This window comes from Vidua macroura, chromosome 15 (genome assembly GCF_024509145.1).
Source record: "Vidua macroura isolate BioBank_ID:100142 chromosome 15, ASM2450914v1, whole genome shotgun sequence".
Lineage (NCBI taxonomy): Eukaryota > Metazoa > Chordata > Aves > Passeriformes > Viduidae > Vidua > Vidua macroura.
The window spans coordinates 17,987,772-18,004,163 of NC_071585.1; the positions used below are offsets into that span (position 1 = coordinate 17,987,772).

General features: G+C 45.4%; 2 protein-coding genes across 5 annotated transcripts in view; one reads left to right on the forward strand and one right to left on the reverse strand.

Annotated features, from left to right (window-relative positions):
* The window catches only part of FABP6 (fatty acid binding protein 6), a 103,526-nt gene that overhangs the window by 45,076 nt on the left and 42,058 nt on the right, over positions 1 to 16,392 (forward strand). The window lies entirely within an intron of this gene.
* Positions 1 to 16,392, reverse strand: part of AFF4 (ALF transcription elongation factor 4) — a 46,581-nt gene that overhangs the window by 7,852 nt on the left and 22,337 nt on the right. For 3 of the 4 annotated variants that reach the window (XM_053991014.1, XM_053991018.1, XM_053991015.1), the window contains 13 exons: positions 12,529 to 12,565; positions 11,002 to 11,050; positions 9,878 to 9,898; positions 9,282 to 9,336; positions 8,298 to 8,335; positions 7,788 to 7,950; positions 6,445 to 7,362; positions 4,265 to 4,353; positions 2,525 to 2,762; positions 1,430 to 1,527; positions 847 to 910; positions 568 to 704; positions 105 to 176 (listed from right to left, as the gene is read on the reverse strand). In XM_053991014.1, coding sequence (XP_053846989.1) covers positions 105 to 176; positions 568 to 704; positions 847 to 910; positions 1,430 to 1,527; positions 2,525 to 2,762; positions 4,265 to 4,353; positions 6,445 to 7,362; positions 7,788 to 7,950; positions 8,298 to 8,335; positions 9,282 to 9,336; positions 9,878 to 9,898; positions 11,002 to 11,050; positions 12,529 to 12,565 — 1,979 coding nt within the window. The remainder of the gene's footprint in view (positions 1 to 104; positions 177 to 567; positions 705 to 846; positions 911 to 1,429; positions 1,528 to 2,524; positions 2,763 to 4,264; positions 4,354 to 6,444; positions 7,363 to 7,787; positions 7,951 to 8,297; positions 8,336 to 9,281; positions 9,337 to 9,877; positions 9,899 to 11,001; positions 11,051 to 12,528; positions 12,566 to 16,392) is intronic. The other variant, XM_053991016.1, reaches the window with a different exon arrangement.

Genomic DNA, 16,392 nt, shown 5'->3' on the forward strand with positions numbered 1-16,392 from the left:
GTGTTTGCTTCAGAACACCCGAGAGCTGAGTGTAAACCAGCATTTAGTGCAGGTTACAGGTGTGAAATGCACGGGGGCACTGCAGGAAGTCCCAGCACACTCACCAAAGCACTGCCAGCCTTTTGTCCGCAGCCGTCGCATCCGGGGCCAAGTAATTCTTCAGCTTCATAGTGTATCTGCAGAGAAAGGCAGCAAATCAGCCCCAAAACAAAACCCACTTCCATTTATCAGTCACAAAACACTCATGTTCTCATGAATTTCCAGTTTCAGCTGTCCCCACTGTTTTAGGAACACCTCTCAGCCCCGAATAAAGCACTGACTCAGCAGTAACCAGAATAATTCTGCTCCTTGTGGGTCACTCATTGGAAAGGGACTTGAAGCCTCAGCAGAAATCACCTCACCCTTCCTGGAAATGCTTTAAACCCAGCAACTGGAATGACTGGTCACTGCTCCAGTGTTACTGGGAATGACAACAGATCTCAAAACCTGGGGGCAAAACCTCTCAAAGCTCTGATTCCCAAAGGTCCCCCCACCCACCTGCCCCTGCAGGAGCTCAGCAAAGCTTACTTGATTAATTCCACAGTTTCTGAATACATAGGGAACGGGGACTTGGATTCCTGAGCATTTTTCTCCAATGCATTCCCACACTCAATGAAGGACACGACAGCATCCAGGTAGTACACGGCCTTCTCGAACCTGTCCGACTGCGGGAGGGAGAACAGCTCAGGAACACAAACCACACAAGTGCAGGGGAATTCCTGCACAGAGGGCAGGAGAATGGCAAAGGCAGCAAACCAGCCCCAGGATCAGGGGCACACACTGGGGGGGCACTGGAGATCCACTCACCAAAGCATCTGCATTGTGTTTCAGCTTCTTTGCTTCCTGCAAATAATGATCAGCGGAGTAAGTCCTGCAAGAGAGGACAGGGACTGAGGGACTGGAGCCACCCACTTACACAGCCTTTTGTAACTGCAGCTCCTTCATAGGGCCACATTTCAGGGCTTTTTCTGCTCTAACTCAAGCTACACTACGCTAAAACTGTTTAATGGAATCTGTTAATTTAGGTAACTAAAAATTGGTAAAAGTAGTTTTTAGTTAAGTCTCTAGTTTCAGGTAATTCCAACAGTATTTCAAGAAAGTTCTTAAGCAGAAAGTTATTTTACATTTGGTGCAAACATAATTTCATCTGTAAAGTGAATTTAAAGAAGTGCTTTCAGAGCAAGCTGACATCTGAATTGGCCCAACTGAAACCTCAAGTCTGCACAAGATGGTGAAATATTTGTCTTATTTTCTTTTCAAGGTATTTTCTTTGACAAAGAGCTTGTGTGTAACATCTTCTGTGGAGTAAAATGCCAGCTCTGCTCTGTGGGAGCTGCTTGTGCTCGAGATCCAGAGCTCCACAGAGGGAAAGGGAATTTTCTGTCCTTACCTATCATCAAAAACGAGCTTTGCTCTCCTCGACTTCGCACTTTCCGTGGCCTGAGCAGAGGCAGGAGGGCAGCTGGAGGAATTGTTCAGGATCTTTTCCTGGAAGGGAAATCCACGCCATGATTACAAGAAGAGCATTTGTTGTGTAAATTCCCCCATGGCTTCCCCATTCCACCCAGGAAGGACAGCCTGCAGGAGCACTGGGGATAACTCAGCTCCCAGGATGCTCCCACAGGGCTGGGCTGGGGCTCCTCCTGCACAGGGGAGGGTGCAGCCTGCAGATACACCAGGGTCAGGAAATTCCTCCCTCCATCTCACCTGTCACTGCTTCTAAATCCTGTTTTTCTACTCTTACAGAGATGAGGAGGATTTGGAGGATTTCTATCAACAACACTCTCTCTGAATGCCTTTGCCTTGAAAAACTCACACAGGAGTAGCTACTCCTCTGAGAAAGACATGAGTAAAGGCACATCTGAAGTATAAAACAACAAACACACCACAAATTAACAGCTGGCTGGGGGACATTTATATTTTAAATTCTATCACATAGATTTTCCCAACCTAAATCTCTTACAAACCATTTTCTGCACCATCTCCATAACCATGTTTTCTCCCCTCCAACCAAGGAGAGCTCTGTAAATTGCTAAGCTGGAGTTGAAATAATCTTTCTACAATTGCCATAAAATGAGAGCCAGAGCTTCCCATCCCAGCACTGAGCCTGGACTGAGCTCGTGCTGTCCTCTGAAACCAGGACAAGTTCTGTATCTGCTCTGAGGAGACAAGAGCAGCCTCACAGTTCCATTTCCAGCTTTCCAGTGAGGTTCTTATTGACCACCTAAACAATGAACAGGCAGCACCAGCCCCAGGGGTGACTAAACCCATTCCTCCACTGACACAGGCATCTGGCAGGATAAGCATTTGTATTCCATGATCTCTCCAAGGTGTCCTCTCATTTGTGGCCTTCCAAGGCACTTGAGCTCTATGACAGGAAACAATGCACATCCCAAACTAATGGATGGTTTAAAGTGAACTGGAAATGGTTGTTTAGGTCAAACTAAACAAAATACAAGAGGCAGGGACAGAACCAGCCCCTTACCTTGGCTTCCTTGGCACTGCTGGAGCCCTTCCCCTCTGTCTTCTTCTGCTTGGAAGAGGAGCTGCTCTTGCTGCCACTGCTGCTCTCCTTGCCCGGGTTGCTGCTGGATTTTAGGGATGAGGACTGACTGACTGTTCTCTTCCTGGAGCTGTGTTCCTGCTTGGAATCCTTCTGCAGGGCTGGGGCAGCAGGGGAGGGCAGTAAATCCTTCTCTTTAACAGCACTTGGCTTTGAAGACCTGGAAAAGAGGAACAAATTCAGGGTTTGGGTTTCTTCCTTAACAAACAAAACCAAAACAAACAAAAACAACCCCCAAAAAACCCCCAAAACTCTGATTTTTAAATCTCTAACTAAACACCTTTTTTGCCCCCAAGATTTTTACTGTCAGACCCAGCTTTGGAGAAAAGCAGAATAATCCTCTCAGTGAGTAGGTTTCTCCAAAGCCAGATTGAACTTGTTTTCACCATTTTATTTGTTCTGACCTGAAAGCACAGGCAAACCCAGACAAGTTCTAACCATAAAACCACACCCCTGCACCAGTTCTGTACAAAAACCACCCCAATCCCTCCCAATTTCAGCAGTGGGAGCCACTGCCAGCGCCAGGCTGTCTGTGCACACCAGCCAGCCAACAGCTCCAGGGAAAGATGCTCCAGATAAAGCTCTGGAACCCAGGCAAGGGGAAACTTCCCCAGCACAGCCTTTCAGGACACTCTCACTTGGCTGCTGAGGGATGCTGTTGGCTATTCCTGCCCTCCCACATTTATTATTTTTACACATTATTTCTAGAGAAATCGTATTTCATTTAATTAAATGTCCTTCGGAGAACTGCACTGGCAATCAAGCAAACAACAGAAAAAACTCAAATATCAGGTAAAAATCAAACTATCCATTCATTCTACAGCTGTTTCCTAACAAACAGTAAGACACTGTTTAATTCAGAAGGGGCAAACAAAAGTTGTAGCATCCAAACTGCTGCAGCTTCTCACACCTCTGTCATTTGGCAATTACTCACTGGACAGGAATATTTTCCATGACACAATTCTACCAGTTTTCATTGCTTGAACTGAAGTTCAAAGTTGAAACTGAAGTTTCAAAATGCAGTGGAAAAAAACTTAATCTCGCCTGTGGATTAACACTGACCAAGGAATCAACCAAATAAAGGCATAACAGATGTTGCAAAAAGCATGGGGAATCCAGAAATAACATATCAAACAATGGGACTGATCTGCTCGTTCTGTACTGCTCTGCTTTGGTATCACACTTTTCTTGCACTAACAGATCAAGGAGATTGGAGGTAAATCCATGGATCCAAAGCTCAATGCCATCAGCTTCCCAAAGAAAGCCACTTCAGGAGTTTGTTCCCAGTTTAAAACTTGCTAAACAAAGAATTACCAGATGGGGTTAATTTAAAAGCACAGAGTTTGATTTCTAGACCAAATCCAAGCCCCACTGTGTATCAGAGAAAACCAGGAAGGAAATATTCCCTTCACAGGAGGGGTCACCTCATTTTGTTAAGGAACACAATTGTCCTTGGCCAGTGTTTTTGGGGATGGAAATTCATTTCCACCAATTGCTTGTAGAGGCTCTGCAGTAAATTTGTTTGAAAGGCAAGAAAAAAAGAAATGTTAGCAATTATGTGAGGAAATCTTGGGGTGGGAGAGAGGAGAAGAGGGGGAAGATGAGCAGCATTCTCCCCAGAGCCACCCAGACCCCCAGTGCAGGAAGAGCAGAGATACTCACTCCCTGCTGCTGGAATTCTTGTGTCCTGAGGGAGCTTTTTCTTCCAGTTTCGTTTTCTTGCTTTCACTGGCTCTGTTTTCATCCTCGTTCTGAGCAAAGCAAATGAGAAAAACATCCAGCAAAGATGCACATTTACACATCACTGAGAGTGGAGCATTTCACACTGAGAGCCATGGCTCAGCAGGTGTTCCACAGTTACTGCAGACCCCAAAACCATCCTTACAAATCCTTACCAGACCCTGGTATTGGAACAAAATGAAAATCCCAGTCTGGCTGCTAAATTACAACCTGATAAAAGCAGCAACAGCCAAGTTGATCATTTCAGCACAGATAAATTACAATCATGAAATCTCAGGAAAATCTGCCAAAGGCTTTGGCAAGATCAGGAGACAGATTTGATGTTGTGGGGTCTAAAGAGGGGTCTGATGAATGCCAGGAAAGGGTAAAAATCTAATCAGTCTATTAAAGTCAGCTCAGAGATGTTGAAGACTAGGTATTGATATTAATTTAATCCTCAGGTCACAGGGCCTTGAAGGTAAATTTCTAAGATGTCTTCACTGAGCACTGGAGGGATCAATCCAGTGAATAAGAGGGAAAATGGGACCTCACAGAATAAATCATCTGGTAACAAACCCAAGATTGAAACCCCAAAGTTTTGGTTTTGTTACTGATGCTGCAGCCTGAGAATTGGGATCAAGGAAACCCAGGAAATGTAGAAAATCAAGTGGTGGCACTTGGGTTTGGAGCACAAACTTAAAATTGCAGGGTGGGGAAAGGGGTTCTGTCCTTGCCTCACCCAGGTTTCCATCCTCTCAGGAAGCATCAGAGGGACCTGAGGCTTCACAACATTTAACCACCACTGTTTCCTGGGATAAAGCCTGAATTTACCTGGTCTCACCAAAGCTTTGTTGTTTGGATGTGAGAGCACAGATCTTTAATACTGTAATTCCAAATGTGTGCTTAAAGGCAAAACTGGCCAAAGAGAGAGAAGTCAGGGAATTCAGACCCACTGGAACATGTGAGTGCATTCCCAGGAACATCAGGAATTACACAGCAACACCTGCAAAAGTAATTGCTCACTGTACTGGGCAGAGTTATTCCCTTTTTACAAAAGAAGCTCATTTCTCACTTCGTTTCCTCAGCCAGAGAAAACAGCAATCTCAGTCAGGAACAGCACAGGATCAATCTGTTTGCAGTTACATGTCAGGGCTCCTGCACGACACTGACTTCAGCCAGTGATCAAGTTTACTTTGGTTGCTCAGTAGGAAATTGGTGGAACTGGAATGATCCATCTCCTCAAGTGACTCTGGGAATGACCTCCCACAATCCTGGGATTGCAGCCCCTGTCACATCCCTTTGACGTGGTCAAATGGAATTTTCAGAGGGACATCCAGAGCAGCACAGGGATTTTGAATCTCTGCCCCAGGGCCTCAGAGCTCTTGGAAACCAGACTCCCTGGATCCCTGAGCCCAGCTGACAGCCCCAGCTTTGCCCTTTATACAGGGTCCCTGTGCTGAGCTTCCAGAAAACAGTTTAAAATTACACCAGCATTGACTTCTCACGTTCCCCCCTCCAAGAGTATCCCTTCTGTTCAGTTCCCCCACTGACTCCTGTCATTTTACTGTCCCCCAGCCATTCCTGCTTATTGCTTCTAGCTGAAAAGATGAATTGCTTTTGGAAAACATGCAGTATTATTACAGAGAGATGGCCCTGCTCCCAGTAAAGCAGCACCTGAGATGTTTGCTGCTGCTGCCATGCCCCAGGCCCAGTCCTGCCCCATCCCTTCTCCTGGCAATGGGCAATTCCATGGCTCAGGGAGCTGATCCAGCTGAAAACTGACTTTTGGGGTGGATTTCCCATTGGATCAGCTGCCTGAGCTGGCCTGCAGAGCACCAGGGGCTGTTCCAGGGAGGCAGCAGAGGGCTGGGTGCAGAGCTCAGAGGCACAGATCTGTCACCTCCCTGAGCTCTGGCTACAGGGCTGCCACTCCTACAGGTGTTTCTGCAAGAAAATCCCAACAGCCTCCTGCACCAGCACAGGGATGCTCCAGGGGTTCTACACATGGCAGCAAAGCCACACCTGCACAGCTCAGTCCCTGCCCTGAGGTGTCACCTGCATTCTGGGCTACTCAACGCTCTGAGGGCTGAGAGAACACAGGGAGATCTCCCCAGAGTGCTGACCTGTTTGTGTTTCCTCTTGCCTTTGGTGGAGCTCTTGTCCGAGGGCTGTTTCTGGGCCTCCCGGGCGTGTTTCTCCGGAGCGCTCTTCTTCTCCGCCTTGGCTCCCTCGGCGTCCTTGTAAGGCTTCCCTGGTATCCTGGATAAGAGGCTCAGGTCAATCTTCACAATGAGTGGGTACCTTTCATCAGGATCACTCAGTGGGGACAGAAGCTCTTTCTCTTCCATAGGAGAGAACATTCTTTGCCGAAAAAAGCTGTCATCCTCCTCCATGGAAGATTTAACAGGAGTCCTATTGCTCTCAGAGTATTTGGGTGTTTGTGAGGAAGGAGGCAGACTCTCATTTTCATCTGAATCAGAGGATGAGGTATCTGTTTCGATGAATTCCCTGGATTTCTGGGCAGATTTGCTTGAAGCCTTGTATTTCTTTTTCTCTGTTGTAGGTCGAGGGGAAGACTTGGGCTCCTTCTTTATATTGGGTTTCCTGGAGCCTTTGGTGGCTGCCTTGTGCCTGTTTGAAGGGATATTTGTTGCCATGTCTACTGGGGTTTCACTTTCTATTTTAAGACCTCCTCTGGGCTCTTCCACAGATGTCTTTTCTGCTTTCTTGGGCTGTTTTTTCCCTACAGTCCTCCTCTGAGTCGAGCTGTCGCTCTGGGCAGGTGATTTCTGCCTCCCACGACCGCTCTCCGAGCCCTTCTGGGTGGGTTTGGAATCTCTCCCTGGTGTAGAAGAAATGGAGTCCTTGGATCCACCTTGCTCAGTGTACCCACTCCCTGTACCCTGATCCCGTCCCTCTTTCTTGTAGCCTTGGGAAGAAGGGATATTGCTGTCCACGGAAGAAGCTGGTGACACTTTATGGGAATTAACTTTGTTCAACCAGTTATCCAGCTGCCACTTGTTTGTGGGTGGTGGCTCTGGCTAAAAAAAAAGTAAAAAACAGAGTTAGATAAAATATTTCCCATTTCTTCCATCTTTTCCACGTGGCAGCTGTATGATGGTGCACACCAAAGCACAAGGTACACCCAAAACCTGAGATAAATAAATGAAACACAGGCCCAAATAACACAAATTTTCCCTTTGTCTGCTACCAACAGGCAATATTTGATGCCATGGTTTTTTAGGGTTCTGATACCATATCTAACTCTGGTGGTAAAAAAACATCTCAAAGCAAACATCAGACGTGGGCTTATCTAGAGAACTGTCACATGCACCACAGGAACTGCAGCAGAACAGCCCAGCCTGACAGCGAGCCCATGCTGCTCAGTGCTTTGTCTTGAACAGAGGGAGAATTTACTGAACTTTTGTGCTGTTAAATGCCAGGGTTAGAGCCCAGGCTGCCCTACCTCGGGGGATGCACTCTGGGATGGCTCGTTGGCCTCGCTGTCACTGGAGCTGCTCTCGCTCTCCGAGTCGGAGCCGGAGCTGCTCTCGGAGCCGCTGTGGCTGCTCGAGTCATCCCTGGAGTTGTCTGCTCCTTCACTGTTGTGCTGGGAAGGCTCAGAATTACTGCAACAGAAAGGAGGGAAACCAAGCATTACCCGAGGCACGGGTACATCCTTCAAAGCCTTTCATTAGGAGTAACAAAATGTAACATTTTAATCAGCGTTCAGGAGAAAATTCAGCCTAGGTGAACACAGGAGACAAACAGCCTTTGGGTGTTGCCCCTTCCCAAAGTGGTATTTCATTTGCAGGAAGTATTTAATATTATATTTATTACTATTGAATCACTGATTAAATTCTCATCACTTTTGCTTTAGTACAAGGCAAAGATGAATTTTGGAAAGGAGACCAAGCCAGAAGTGCTGACTGGGCTGGACTTCCCCACTGTGCTGCAATCCCCCAGGAATTCCTACCTTCCAGGTGTGCTCCTTGGCACGGTCTTATCGCAGTCCTGCAATTAAAAAAAACAGCATGAAGCTTCTAGAAGCTATTTTAGGCTGGTATATACAATTAAGTTGCAAACCATTGGTTTAGAGCCTTTAATTTTAAAAAAAGTCATTATTTGCAGTAGTTTATCTGCATTTTCCTTATACACAAAGAGAAGTAGTGTTATTTTCTCCAAGTTTTCAGCATGAATCTCTATATTCTGACTCCATTTGTGAGAGTTCCCATTTCTACCACTAATTAATATCCTGTTTCCACCTTTTTGAGTCAGATGATTCAGCATTTCACAATGATTCTCCCGAGATGCTCAGGGTAAGTGAAGTTCACCAACTCCAAGTTTTCCACTTGAAGAAAATCAAGTACCAGAAGTGGGAACAGGAATAGAAGAAACCCCAGAGCACAGACACAAGTTTTATTTTTATTTAAATAAAAATAAGTGTTAGTCTGGCAGAAGCTGCACAAAGTTAATCCTGAAAAGAGTAAAAAAGAGACTTTTTGATAAATGTGAAGGTGCAGCTGTACTCCCAGGGACTCCCTGTCACCCCAAACATCCCAGGGCACCAATGCACACAGATGTTCACACCATGAGCTCTGTAGCTGGGATGGCAGAACACAAAGGGGTTTATCTTTAATTAAGGAGCCATTCTATCAGTTTTAAAGTGCACTACTGTCATCTGATGCTCAGAGAAGGCCCATGTGAGATCAGTTAATAAAAATTTCTAGATAAAAGCCAACTGTTTCCACAAAACACAACATTTCAATTTGCTTGCACAAAATTTTCCCCAAGATTACGTTTAGGAATGCCTGAGGTTTGTCTAAAAACATTCCATGAGATTTCAGTTTCACAGATCTCCTGCTAAGCTGCCCAGTTTGCTGCTGGGCCACTGCTCCCTGCCCAGGGCTGCCCCAGGGATGAGTGCAGAGTTTTTTGGGAACTCATCTAAGGAACATACCTGCTCTCCATCGCTGTCTTCACTACTGCTAAGTTTTAAGTCATCTTTCAACATACTAAGGGAAAAGGGAGAAAGTGAGACAAGTTTTTTCCAAGTACTTTAATTACTTCCAAAGCATTCTGCTAGATTTCACCATGGCACTGTTTATCCTGCAGGGGCTGCGTGGGTGAGAGCCACCAGACAGCACTCACACATTTCATGGTTAAGAATGGTGAGTTGAGTCATTCTTCAAAGAATGAGGATTCAGGTACTTTGGCTCCTGAGTCCATTCTGTTAAATTTAGAAAGGAAATCTGACACAATTTACTGGTGTGGGAGGAGGTAACTTGTGTTATGTTCAACTCCTTACACACAATGGCCAAGAATTGTGTTTGAAATGGAGGAAAGAAAGCCAGCCCCAGTGGCTGCTTCCTGTCTCGTGGCAGCAGTGCAACTGTCCTAAGCCATCATTAATTACTGTTATCCAAAGCCATAATTACTGCTGGTAGTCACACACACACAGTTTCACGTACTGAGAATACATAAGCACAATGAAAACACACAGCAGGGCCTTTGTGATTACTGGAAACATTTGATTATAAAAGGAAAACATCTTACTCTGTCTGGTTCGAGTCACATCTGTGGAGGGAAAATGAGAAAGAATTAAAAGCCTGACTCTCCTGAGTTTCCCATGAGCTGCTCTGCTGATGATCTGAGCAGGAACATCAACCTCGAGGAGCTCACTCCTGAACTCCTGGCCACTGCTATCATTTTACAAATGATGCATTTATCTCCTTTTCAAGGGTTTTCTTTACCAGATCATAATCACTTAAAAAAAATACATTTAAAGTTGCTTTGTCACAGTAAACATTTAAGCTTCCTTCTCCTGCATCCCAGCTCAGCAGGTGTCCCATGCTGCCTCTTGCTCTCAGGGGTTCTCCCATTCCCAGCTTTGGCAATGGCACAGTTCTCTCTCAGCACCTCTCTGAACTGCCTGATTTTGGGACACTGACCCCAGGTTTGTATGAGTTGAAGGGGGTTTGTTTTATTTCTTTCTCACAGGTCAGGTGCTTTTTCATCTTGCTAATTCTGTGGCAGAAGCACCAGGCTGCATCCTGTGAGTGCATCCCAGCAAAAGTTAACTGAGGAATGTCACTAACCCAGAGTCAGTTTTCATCAGCACACTATCAGCTGGTAAATATTTATTTTTATGGGCACATTTATTTGGAAACCATCCTTTATCTGCATATCATTGATTTTTGAATCTGAGAAAGGTGGACTACAGCCATGCAGAACATTCCAGTTGCCTCTGAGTTTTTCTGGGTTGCTGGGTCTGCAAAACGTTTGTCAGGGACTCAAAGGGAGAGCAGAACAAACCTCACAAGATCCCAGGCCCAGTTTTCTGTCTCCTCCAATCCAAAACCTTCCCTCATCCTGAATGTGTGCAACCTCCAGCTGCCAGCTCTGCAAGGCCTGTTAGGTCCCATCCCATGCTGATGCCCTTTCTGATTCCCAAGCCAATTCCAAGGTCTGAACTCCTGCTCCTCTCCTGGCAGCTGACAGGAAAGCAAAGGAGCAGAAAGGCAGCTCGGGGTACTTTTTACTCACTCCACTGAGCAATATTTGGTTTGTTGTCCCAAAAAACCTTTTCCTGCCAGCCAAGGAGAGGGATGCTGGAGTGTCACTCACATCCTACTAAACACAACTTTTGTTTGTGCAATGTTTTCTCAGCAGCCACTTACGATTTGGATTGATGACCATTGGATGTTTTGGAGGAAGGATTGTATCGTTCTAGGAGGAGAAAAGAAGAAAAGCACAGCTGAAAACACAGGCACAGCAGAAGAAGTCCCCCCAAAGCTGCCACAAGGATGGATAAAGCAAGGCCATGTGAGGGGACAGGAGGGAGCAGCACCCAGGTGACACCAGGTACCACCTCCCCTGGGCTGAGGGATGGAGCAGTGCAGAGACAAAGCACCAAATACAGCAAATCATTTAACCAAGAAAATAGAGAAAATCAATTAAATCATTGCTGTGTAAACCAATACACACTTGATTTGTTATTAATGGTGTGGAAAACGGTTCTGCTCCTAGCAAGATGAAATTCTTGCCTTACACATGCAGGACATGGGACACAGATCCATCTGCTGAGCTCTGACTGCTCCAGCATCCCCACACAGCTTCTGATGGATGAGAACCTCCACACCCCAAACTCCAACTCACACACTAATTCTGACAGCAGGAACACACCCTGATAAAATCTGCTTCTCAGTTTGGGGCTTCTTCCCTTCCCTTTTCTTTCATTCTGGTAAATAACTGGGTGCAGCTCAACAAGAGCAGAGGCTGTTAAAAGCTCTCCAGAAAACCCAAACAGGCACAGGAAACTGGCTCTGTGTTTAATTAACCTTGGCTCTTCTTTTCCACACCTAAAGATCAGCTGCCCCTATAACGTGAGCCTACGGTTTAGCATTATGGAATTAAGCTTGAATTTGTTTCCTTAATTCCCCACTGTATCAGATGTTCAGATTAAGCTGCTTGTGAATATCTAAGAATAAACCATTCTTCTTTTACTATTTAAGCTGTTTAATCACTTCAAGAGGGAGTGGAAGGACTTTTGGAAGGTAACAGCACAAATTTAATTCAATTTTACCTGGTATTTACCTGAGTTTTATGTTCTTTTCAGCAATATTCCAAATAACGAGAAAGAAATAAAAGCTACTTTTTTTTCTGAAGTCTAAAAGTGCAAGAAACTCAAGGATAATATCATGTGATTTAAGTTCTTGACCAGTTCTCTCTCTTGACTTTAAAATGTCAAAGTAAAAAAAAAAAAAAAAAAAACCCAGTGAAACTGCCATGTGCTTTTTCTACTGAAATAAAAGCAAAAGCACTCTTCTGGTTTCTAACATGTCCCTAAGCAGGGGGAGGGGTTTTTTAATGTGTTTTGGTTTAGTACTCAGTTATTTTCAAATCAATCAACCATTGAGGCATTTTGTAAAGAATTGGATCAATTAAAATATATCTTTTCCCTCAAACACACCACCCTTCCACTCAGTGATAACCTCCAAGATCAGAACAAAAAATGCAAAAGAAAATCAAGCAACTGTTTAACAGCTTAAAACTTGAGAAAGCAGAGAAAATCTGGAGTCAGCCTCCATCCTGTGAGCAGTCTGGAAAACCTCATTTCCTAAAAGCTCTGACATCTTGGGAGATGCTGAGAACACCAAAAGACAACAAAAACATTCAACACATTCCAGGAAGTTTCATGTACTCACTCTGTTCTCCAGTGCCAAAACTGGACTGCTGAGACTCCTGGGGGAATAAAACATCACAAGTGGGTTTTCTCCAGTGGGAATTTAAGGTACTAAAAACCAGGCTGTAAGGAAGATATTCTTTCTACCTAATGGATGACACTTAAATCTCTGGAAAAGGTGAAAAAACAACAACAGGCAAAAAAAGGGGGGATTCTTTCCTTAGGTCTGTCCCAGGTGAGACCTTCACACTCTTCCTCACTTCCTGCTCTTCCCAAAGGCACATCAGGGCTGAAACTCCCAAATCCCTGTGTGACTTCCCTAAATCCCCTCCTCCTCTGTGTTTAGGAAGGAAAGGAACTGTTCAGGATGTTTGTTTATGCTCCCGACACACACACAAACTTTGCTGCTGTTTGAAGTTCTTCAGGCACACACAGCAATTGGAACAGGGAAAATCTCTCAACAAAAAATATTCCTCAGCCCCAAAGGAGCCGTAGGGACAAGGTGAGCTTTCAAATGGGATCAGCTCTGCACACTCTGCCCCAAAGGCTCCACGTGGGTCCCTGGCAAACCCAGCCTGGGTGGGCAGCACAGCATTCCAGCCTGCAACAGCCAGGCCTGGTAGAAAAGCCAGTAAAATGCTATTTTAGATTTACAGGATGGGCTGGGCTGGAAGGGATCCCAAAGCCCACCCAGTGCCACCCCTGCCATGGCAGGGACACCTCCCACTGTCCCAGGTGTTCCCAGCCCCATCCAGCCTGGCCTTGGGCACTGCCAGGGATCCAGGGGCAGCCCCAGCTGCTCTGGGCACCTGTGCCAGGGCTGCCCACCCTGCCAGGGAACAATTCCTGCCCAATATCCTGTAAAACCAGCCAGGAAAGAGGAAACCTTGCAGATTTTAGCACTTTTATCATCCTCAGTATTCCCATTTCAGAAACTCCAATTCTGACTCCCAAGACACAGCAGATTACGAACTTTTTTGAAATCCTAAACCACTGTTTTAACAAATACACAGAGGCTACTGAGCCACTGCAAGCTCCCTTCCAGGCTCGAGTGCCTTTTTAAAATAGGACCCTCCTGACCTCATTTCAAAATGAGGACAGCTGATGGCCCCAGAAAAATAAACTGAGTCCAATATTTGCAATTTCCAGTTGTACACACATATTTTACTTACATGCTCTGGCAATGGCAAACCAGAACTACCACTCAACAATGAATTCCATTTTTCCTGGTCCACCTGTGACCTGGTTTTCCCTCACACCAAGCCAGTGCCAGGCAGTGGTAACAGAGGCAATTTACAGAATGAAGTTTTTAAACACACAAAAGCTTTACACAGCAAAGCACCCTTGAGGTGTTTGCAATTTCCCTCAGCTTTGTATTTCAAAAATGGAACAATGCATTGAACAAGAATTTTGTGGATGGAGAACTTTATAGGGAGCTTTCCTTGGGAGGTGTTTCAAATGCTATTAATACTACTAATCTTTACTAACTGAAAAGAAGGGACAATAAAAACAATAATAAAAAAAAATAAGAAAGAATTCAAGAGCAAAGCAAAGCTGGAGAAAAGCCTTGTGAACAGCTACACTCCCTTCAAAATAAATCCATTTCTTATCATTTCATAGGTAGGAGGAGGCAGGTGGGAATCCCTGGTTACCTTTTGCCACTGGCAGCTCAGCCAAGCCAACAAACCGAGTGAAAAAAAGAAATAAAGACCTCAAACTCTGCATTTCCAAAGCCACAGCACTGGGGGAGCACAGGATGGGGAACTGGCACCCCTTCCAGCAGCACATGGACTGGGAACTCTGCAGAACACACCTGCCTAATTCCTCACTTGAGTCAACTTCCTATTTCAGAGGCAAAGCACTGGCTCTCAGCTAAGTGCACTTTAATGAGGTGTTATGGTTCAATGTGCAACTTTTTCCAACTCCCTTGCCATCTGCTGGATACACATTTCTTTAAGAAACTCAGAGACTGAAAAAAAAAAAAGCTCTACTTTCAACTCCCAGGTTATTGAGAGCAGCAGCTTCTAAAGGTCTGCTTGAGAAAGAAATCACAACCAACTGAGAGGAAGGAAACCCTTTAAAGCAAACTATAATGGACTGAGGTTACACAGGGAAGACACTGGAGCAGGAAACAAAAACTCTGACAAGAACACCTGGGGAGAGGAATTCTGCAGCTGGACAGGAGGCAGCAGGGCTGGGCTCCCATCCCACAGGCCTGGCCATTCCCAGGGACACCTGAACCCTCAGGTCACATCTCCTTTCTGCTTCCCAGGAGGAAGCTCGTGTGTCCCAGCAGGGCGTGGATGGCAGGAGGGCTCCTGCTGGCCCCAGCCCAGCCCCACCTCTGCAGAGGGACAGGCACAGCCAGCCCCCCTGGAAGCCAAGCCTTCCCTCCCAGCCAGCAGCTGGGCTGCTCAATGCATTCTATCAACACTGCCAGCATTTCTGGAGTGTCTGACTGTGAGCCCATGGACAAAATTATAGAGTGTTAGGTCACAGGATAACATTTTTTATCAAGACACAGCAATCTGCATTTTTCCATAGCATCCATAAAACTTTCCCTGACCTATTTTCATGGAGTTTTCTCTTCTGATCCAAAGACTTCCTGGGAACTATTAGATATATTTATAGCAATCAGAGAGGCCTCAGTCAGGAGGTTGGGTTCCTTCGAGTTACTCACTCCCTACACACAGGGAAACTGATCCCATCCCAAGAGTCTGACAAATAAAATCAAGTGGTCCACCAAGGGCAGCTTCATTTTATGTGAGCAGGAAGAACACACCAAGCTGTGCCCACAGGGGCAATGCTGTGAAACACTTCAGCAATAAATGGAGCACAGTATTACAGAGAAGGAGCTTTCCTCCAACAGAACTGCTTGATTAAAGCAAACCACTGTTGTGTTTTGTTTGGTGGATTCTGCTCTGGGCCCAGACTGCACAGGCCCATGGCTCACTAACTCCCTGGAATTCTGCAGAGCTGCTGCTGCCAAGAATGACAAGAGGGGAGAAGGCAGAGGAAATTATAGGCTTTGGATGCAGAGAGAGAATTTGACAGAGTTCCATGGCTAAGATGTGCAGCCACAAAATAAAAAAGCTGGCAAAAAGTCAAAAAGACTCAGAGCAGCCATAAATGGAATTTTTTGCAAACTGGGTGAAGAGACACAATCCAGGTTGAGAGGTTCAAAAAGCCTCACAAGCCTCCTTTTTGTTCAGACACTGTGCAGTGTTATGTGGCCTCTGTGTCACAGCCACATGGATTTCTGCACACCTTCCTCTTCCCAAACTCAGTCAAATGCCAGGGAAACTAAAACCAAGCAGCCCCACAGCCAAGGGTGCTCACAATTCAAAGGGAAAATATCTCCCCAGAGGTTCAGGAATGAGCACTCAAAGCAGAGGAATAAGGACCTTTGTTGATGAGGAAAGGTGTGGAATTTCTTTCCTTATAAGAAAAGGTATGAATTATTTCCAGGCTGACAGTTTTATATAGCACACAAATAAACCCTGACTAAAAGTAATATTTGCAAGATTAATATTGATCTAATGCTAGGAAAACAGAAAACAGGATTTATTTCTAGGTATGCCTTTCCAAAGTAAAGCTGAGAACTGAATGGTAAATTCTGGGTCTTTTTTTATATTGAAAAGAAGCAAAATGCAGTGAGCCAGGGACAGGTCACACAGAGGTGGTGACAGCAGGACTGTCCTGGCTCTGGGATATCCAGCCAGGATGAGAACCTGGAACCAGGATGGACCAGTCTGGGGGAGGTTTGTGGATGTGCCTTCCAACAGGGACTGGAACCTTTGGCTGAAGGAAGGTCAAGTCAAAGCATTCACACAAAAGGGTGGGATTAGAGAAATGACAGTAGAAACCTCAGTGAGAAAGTCTTCTC